Raw genomic sequence first — 7,787 nt, 5'->3', positions numbered from 1 at the left:
TTAATTATCAGCCTTTATTCATAAGGACAGAGCGGATCTGGTGGATCACAGGTGGGTGTCCGTTCCATAGAGTACAGCACCGTTCTGGATTTTGTGTTTCTGGCCATGTGTGGAAATGATCAGCCATATGTTGCCATTTACATGGAGGTCATTATCACAGCGCGATACTGTGTCATGTTTTTCTCATCTTATGAATTGAAATGTTTTTGAGAGATGTTGATATTCATATCATGAGTTGTTACACGCTGTAAATATTAATGAAATGTGTGGGATCCATCATCAGGTGGATCGTATGGACCCGTGTGCGCTGATGGACCAACTTAACTCGTCATTGTGATCGGCAGTATTTTACTGAAACAAACCTCAGTTTCTTCACTGATTTATAGATTCAGTCTTTTGTCTTCTTAAACACAGGTTTGAGTGGCAGAAATGAGGGAGAGGTTCGCGCTTCATCTTCTCATCTTCGTGTTGACGCTGTTTTGGCACACCAGGTAGGACTGACAGTTTCGCTCTTTAAATGGGCTTGGGGATGTTTTGCTTTATAATACATCAAAACAACATATATATCCTTCGTTTTATCACGTTTCTGGTATATGGGTTTGACACCAAGCCTCTTGTGTCCGTGCGTAACTGGAGACTTTTACGCGGCGCACGACTCCGGTGGTCACCAAAAGAAATCGCTCCTCTCACAAAGACTGACAAAGACATGCTTATTTGACGAGACATTAATTAATGCAAGTTTAATTCATGCAGTTATGTTTGGTTGTTGGAGAGGCTTCGTGAAATCATCGAATTTTGTACATGATCGTGGGTGAATCCTCTAGGTGGTGCAGAACAGCGTGTGTGGAACCGCGAGGAGTTCTTTCCCATTCTGGGGAGGTACTACAGGTGCATAGGCTGATTTATTTTTCGTTCGTTCTTTCTTTTTTTTTTTCTTTTTTTGATGTAATTAACATTAAAAGCTAAAGGAATGTAGTCAAGCGTTTACATTCTGGTTATACATAATCATATTCATATTAAACATCTTAAACACACATCATACAGAAAATGTCACTTGTTTTTGTAATCGTGATACCAGCGGTTTGTAATTGTCTTATCCATTTGTCAAAAGGTTGTTTATTTAACTAAATATTTGACATTTACATACTTACAACTGTATATGAACATGATTTTGTCCTACAATGGCAACAGAAAAATAATATTTTGTAATAAAAATTAATTTCCAAATATTGAAAAATAATATGTTTTGTTTGTGAATGACACTTAATAGATGAATCATGCATTCCTGGCCTTTTCATAATAATAGAAAAAGTCAAACCTGCAGTTTCATAAATTAGGGGTCTCTAACATGAATTATATGCTTAATATATGATCAAGAAAATTGTCTTTTCTGATGCCAGTGTGACATAAATCATTGGAAATATTATACATTGTCTGATATTCCGGATGTTTTGGAAAGTTTGGTTGCAAAATATTGTGGAAAGTCAAAAATGTAAAATCCACCAGAATGGTCCTTTACACCTGTAGTGTCTCCCTTTGAGTGTATAACAGCAGCACATCTGTGTTTTGGAGTAGCCAGTGAGAGTTTTTGGTCTAAATTTAGCTTGTTTTGATCCTAGTGACAAAATATTAAAATTAAATATTACAATTAAAAGGGTTAACTTTGGTTTTGTTGCAAATCCATGATTAAATAGTGTCCACATGGATTATAATTACTCTGATACTTAAATTCATCACAGGTTCATGCCAATTTAATTTGAACTTATGTTAATGGCCTGTTTTCTTTTTATTCATATTAAATCATTGACTTAGACCTCTCTCCTGGGAGTGAACATGGTCACGTCATGCCATACCAATCAATAAACCAATATCATATAAATCTAGATAATGTATGTGATAAGCAACCCCATCCTCCTGCTTGTGTCATAAAGTCGATTCATGAAATATGCTTTACTGTTTTCCATGAGAATTGAATTCACTTTGAATAACTGTGGAATCGGGACGGGATCAGATAAACCTCCCCCTAATCTGGGTCATGCCTGATGCGCCCTGAGAAAGGAGCACGAGGGGGAGGTTTGTCCTCCAACTGAAGAGGAACCGGAAGAACAGTTCTTTCTATAACTCTAAATGGGTTGATATTATAAAAAATCTCTTCAGGTTTCTTGTGCTTTACCCTCATCCAGATGCTAACATGAGGCTTCAAAGCCATGTAATTAGCTCAAACTAAATACTCTTGATGTATGTCAAGCCTATTTAGGAATTAGCTACAAATTTGCCCTATAATGAGGTATCACCCCGTGGCAGAGCGCAGATTTATACATATGGTGATTTACCAGTTGAACTACTTTGGAGTGTTTTGGATGGAAATCACATCTAGAGCAACTTGCACAGTCATGTCCGTTTACAATCTATGGCTTTGTTCCAAAACCTAGTGAGCTTCCTCGCTGCTGCCTAACTTGACAGCTGCCTTGCACTGCAGCATCCTAACTAGGGAACAACTTCATTAGCTCGACAGCTCATGTTTGATTCCAATCGAGTTTGACGTTAACATGTTTTTAAGAAGATTTACTAAGAGTTACTCTAAAAAGCATAAAATACATAGTCTATTTTAATGGGATTTTATTGATACTTTTTTAGTAGTCATATATTTAAAGTGTATTAAAGGTGCTTTCATGCCAAGATTTTAACTTGTAAAAAGCATTCCTCGTAAAGCTCGTAATTACTTGTAAGCTGGGAATTTTTGGAGATAGAGCTTTAGTTAGCATCTGCAGATGGCACGGCGGATTGTGTTTACCGACAGTGGTTTCTGGAAGTATTCCTGGGCCCATTTATTAACATCATTGACACAATCATGCCGATGAGTGATGCAGTGTCGTCTGAGGGCCCGAAGACTACAGGCATCCAATAAAGGTCTCAGGCCTTGTCCCTTACGCACAGAGATTTCTCCAGTTTCTCTGAATGTTTTGATGATGTTATGTACTGTAGATGATGTATTGCACCATTTTTTTTATGCACTCTTTCACAGCTCTGCCCATCTTTACTTCTGAGAGGCTCTGCGTCTTTCTTGCTTTTTCAGCCATTTGTTGCCCCCGTGCCAACTTTTTTGAGACCTGTAGTAGGCATCAAATTTGAAATGAGCTTTTTTTGTTATCTATGTTTTATTGTGAAGAAAATATTGGCTCATGTGACTTGAAAGTCTTTTAGTTTTCATTTTATTCAAATTTAAAAACGTCCCAACTTTTCCAGAATTCAGGTTGTAAAATTTGGCCAAGTGTCTCAAAATGCTGACTATGTAGGTAGCTCACATAGGCTTTGGAACAAGGAGATTGTGTTCTTACATTTAAAGGGTTTAACAGTCAGCTAGCAAACAGATCAAATTGACGCTCATAATGCATGCATGATTGCTTATGCTAATTGAGCCAATTATGCTTAAGTATGTTAATTATATTCCTGAGCAGTGATTCACATAAACTTTCCTGTAAGTAGAACATGTGGAACAGAGTGATAGATCTTATAGCGGTATCTGTAGCAACTTTTGCAGAAAAGAGGTTACTTTTTTCAAAACATATTCAACAATGTAGTCTGACAAAACACTTGCTTGTTGTATTGTATTGTGCACAAGCAAACTAAGGCAGTAATTAAAGCAATCTCCAAGAATAGTTCTATCTCTGTCAAGTCCGATTCATTTCAGCAAAACTATTTTAGTCTATTCAGTTCAGTGAAGTTGTATAAGAATATTGTCATCACATACAAAATTAATGTATTGTCCTTTAATGTATGTATGTATGTATGTATGTACAGATTCTGTCTGGAGGGAATATTTGTTTTTAATGACACTACAAGTTCAATTAAACCATCAAAATATGAGGAAAATATTTTATATTTTTTAAAATATTTAAAGGGTCATGAAACCCCAGAACACATTTTTTGAGCTGTGAACAGATATGTGTAGGCTGCACATCATTGAAAACACTAAAGGTACTCATTAATTTTATTTAAAAGATTAAATTAGTTATTTTTGCATTTTTTCAGAGCGATGTTGAACATGCTGACGTCAACAGTTTCTGTATTTATTCATGAGAACAAGCACATTCAATCCAATCACTGCGCTGTAGTTTGCATACGATTATAATTGTGGTATTATGCATGAGGAAGTATCACTTCTCTCGCCTCGGGCTCTTGTCATTCAGAGACGTATCGTTGGTGTTGGTGCTCGTGCACCTCAGTACTACAACATAAAAACTGCGATGCGACCAGAGCAGAAGTTTGGGTGCATGTGGTTTGTTTTGCTGTAATCTACGAGCACAAATGGAAAATGTGTTCGCATGAAAAACGCATTGCAGCGGATAATTCAAATGTCACAAAAGTGTGGCTCATTCACCTCTGCGTTCGGACACGTGAGCCTTGTGTATGTTTCCCTCAGCACAGCAGCACATGAGTGTTGTTTGTATTTTGCACACGATGTGGTCAGAACTGAAGTTTGAATACGAACACATGAAAAATATGATTGTTATGATATGCACGTGGAGCGCGCATATGATCGGTTTCAGCGTGGAGCTCCGTGATGAGTTTAACAACACTGGCCACGTGGATTATAGAGCATAAAGTATCAGTGTTTAAAGTTTTTATAGACGTATTTCACACATTCTCCTGCACCAAACATGAACCAGCACGGTGTTTCACACATATTTCATCAAGTCTTCTTCAAACGAAATATACTATGTGCAAACCGGACATCGATACGTGTATCTGAACGTGATGACATGATTATTATGATGAAAAAAGGACTTAGAGAATGGACAAAGTTAAATTATGTCTTTATTCTTTCTGTGTTAAACTACGTGTCGTTTATCATGAGACTGCAGTGCTCGTAAATGTAATTTTCCAGCTCAGAACGACCAGGCTAACACGGGGGAGGGGGTTTCATGACCCTTTAAAGATGAGGGAAGAACAAAACACTAAACTTAATCTGAGAAAATTATTTGGCCAAAAAAAAAAAAAAAAAATGGAATCATGCTAGTGTAAATACATTATATGTGGCTGGCATATTGATATGCTTATGCTTTTTGTATCACAAAAATAAATAACTTTACTTTAAATAAAAATAACTTCATTGTAGTTAGCTATTGTGTTTTACTAGCTTGTACTTACTACTTATTAAAGCCTAGCTTGACCATAATGCTGTCTTCAAAGTAGCTTCCCAAAGTCTGCTACTATGATTTAAAATTGAATTTGAATCCAGTACAATGATTCTCAGAACATCTTAGATGAGAGCTGTAACTTGCAGTTTATGAAACTAGAATAACTGAAGTTATAAAAGACGTCAAGAGCATTTTGAAGATCAGGTATTTCCTCATTTCAGCCAGTCAGTAGATTCACCACTTTATTTTTTTTTCATCATCTTTGAAGTCTTTCCCATCCTGTTCACGATTACACTGTTAAGTTCACACGTACTCCTGACGTTTGCGCCTTTGTTGTGTAGGTCAGTGTCCGCAGATGCCACAACAGATGCCTTCAAAAACAACATCACACTCTTCACACGCATCCTGGACCGCCTGCTGGACGGATACGACAACCGGCTGAGACCCGGACTTGGAGGTGAGTTATAGTGTGTGAATTAAATGACTTGCTTTTGATATGCAGTTAAAGATGAAAGATGCCATAAGGACCAGATATGAAGGCTGAAATCATCCTTGCTCTTCTCCAGAGTCGAGTTTACGGTATATTTCCTCAAGAATCACTTCGTCTATAGTGCAATGGATTTGAACAAACTTGGCACTAACTCTAAGAATTAACCCTCAATGCATTTGGATCTGGTATATCTCTAGCAGTTTTATCAGTGTAGTTTGTGTCTGATGTTATGACGATGAAGCCAGGAGCACATTATGGTGCTTACGGTGACAACAGAAGTACATTAGCTCAGATTACAGAGATACCGAGCACCTGTTTTTATTGATTTGTGTGGTTATGTACACAGTGCGATTATGAAGCAGCTCTTTATTGGCTGACATAAAAGAAAGCATTTTTCAAATGTTTTGTCACTACTCAAGTGTCACTGACATTTTTCTATCAGCAGATTAGTTTAGCTAACAAAGGCTGTAATGGCATGCAGGATTTCACTGAACCTTATGGATCTGTCTGTCGCTGTTGTCATCCATCCTTTAATAGGCGTAGAAGGACTGTGATCTCACAGCGTTGTCTAGGGTTGGGTTGCTTGAATTCCAATTCCGTTTCTGATTATCAATTCTGATTATCATCAATTCCTAATTTTGATTCCACTAAGGTAAAATTAAGTAGTAAAGGCTCCGATATACTTCAAGCAAAGTTCTTTTTCGTTCTTCGTTTAGGGGCAAAAAGAAGTTCGAAATACGTGACCAGCGATATACTGTAAACGAACATCTGACGCCGCCCACGCTGAGAGCGACGTTTAGATGAATATGTAAATAAGTGCTGTACACTTTCTTCTCAGTAACAAAATAAACAACAAAAATGAGAAAACAGCAAGCATTTTTTTATAGAAAGCATAAGAAAAGCATCTGATCATAACAAAATAGGTATGTTAGCACAAGCTCTGCTAATTAGCACTCCAGTCACGTTTATTTATATAGCACTTTATTCAATAGATTGCTTAAAATTAAGCAGCTTTACGGTATCAAACATGAAAAACAGTGATAGTGCCTCATTTTATCAGAAGCACAATTTCATTTTGTACTATAAAGCGGCTATTCAGTGTGTTCATGTTTTCACCTGTGGAGATCTTACTTCAAAGAACTCAAACACACAAAATGAGCCAGAGACGCGTTTGACGCGAGAGAAGGCGGAGCCTCTGTGCACACCTCCTGTTACGTTATCGTCACTGACCAATGGTAGTACGAAGGTGTTCTGCAGCTGGAGTGAACTTTTCCTGAAAGTTCGCTTTGGCAAGCCATTTCAAACTCCCAAAAAGAACACAAAACGAACATCGTTTTGGCCTGATTTTGTTCAAAATGACGTCACATCAGTTCGTTCTTCGATTTCGTTTGAAGTATATCAAGGCCTTAAGGTTTAGTAAGGTTTATTCTCATTAGAAAAATTTCATTGTAGCTGAATACCATGAAGAAAAATAGACAGGCTAAAGAACACTTACACAAGGAACTTTTGCATATGATTTAAAAATACCATATCAAAATCAACTAGCCTGACTAATATACATTTCAAGTATTGTTAAAGACAAGTAAACACTCAGTAATTAAAAAAGAACAAATAAACAAATTACACACAAAGGGCCTTATTTTAATGATCTAAGCACATGGTCTGAAGCGCATGGCGCACTTAGGGTGAAGTCAGAATCCTCTTTTGCTAGTTTAACGGTGGAAAAAATGGTCTAAAAGGGTTATACCTAGTCACTTAATGAGTCATGGATGTGTTTTGGGTGTAACATGCAATAAACCAATCAGAGTCTCATTAGGCTCAACTTAAGTTAAGTTGTAGGTGGGGCAACCAATCACCACACTCCCAAAACAAAGTACCGGGATCATCACAATGTTCACCTGTGTATTTTTACATTTTTTTGTGTGTATTTGTATGTTCAAGTGCAAAATGATCCGAAAGAGAACACTATGAGAGGCGGCTTTCTGTGCACAAGTTTTGAATGAAATCAATACTTTTGCAGGAAACGGTTTAAAATCACATTAAAATCACTCTTTCTGTGCATATACTTTAGATGTGTGTACTGTGCAGCACAGAACAGAGCACGCAGATCTACTTGCACTTGAATAGTTTATAGTCAAATTAAAATGCACACAAAG

General features: G+C 37.1%; 1 protein-coding gene across 1 annotated transcript in view; it reads left to right on the top strand.

Annotated features, from left to right (window-relative positions):
- The first annotated feature begins 429 nt into the window (after positions 1-429).
- LOC137018377 (gamma-aminobutyric acid receptor subunit alpha-2) overlaps positions 430-7,787 on the top strand; it is an 84,109-nt gene continuing 76,751 nt past the window's right edge. Inside the window, exons 1-2 of the mRNA XM_067382994.1 lie at positions 430-491; positions 5,483-5,598. Of these exons, the coding sequence (XP_067239095.1) occupies positions 430-491; positions 5,483-5,598 (178 nt within the window). The remainder of the gene's footprint in view (positions 492-5,482; positions 5,599-7,787) is intronic.

This window comes from Chanodichthys erythropterus, chromosome 1, assembly GCF_024489055.1.
Source record: "Chanodichthys erythropterus isolate Z2021 chromosome 1, ASM2448905v1, whole genome shotgun sequence".
In the NCBI taxonomy this organism is placed as follows: Eukaryota; Metazoa; Chordata; class Actinopteri; order Cypriniformes; family Xenocyprididae; genus Chanodichthys; species Chanodichthys erythropterus.
Note: the sequence above shows the minus strand (reverse complement) of the source record. Positions and strands in the feature narration are given on the sequence as shown.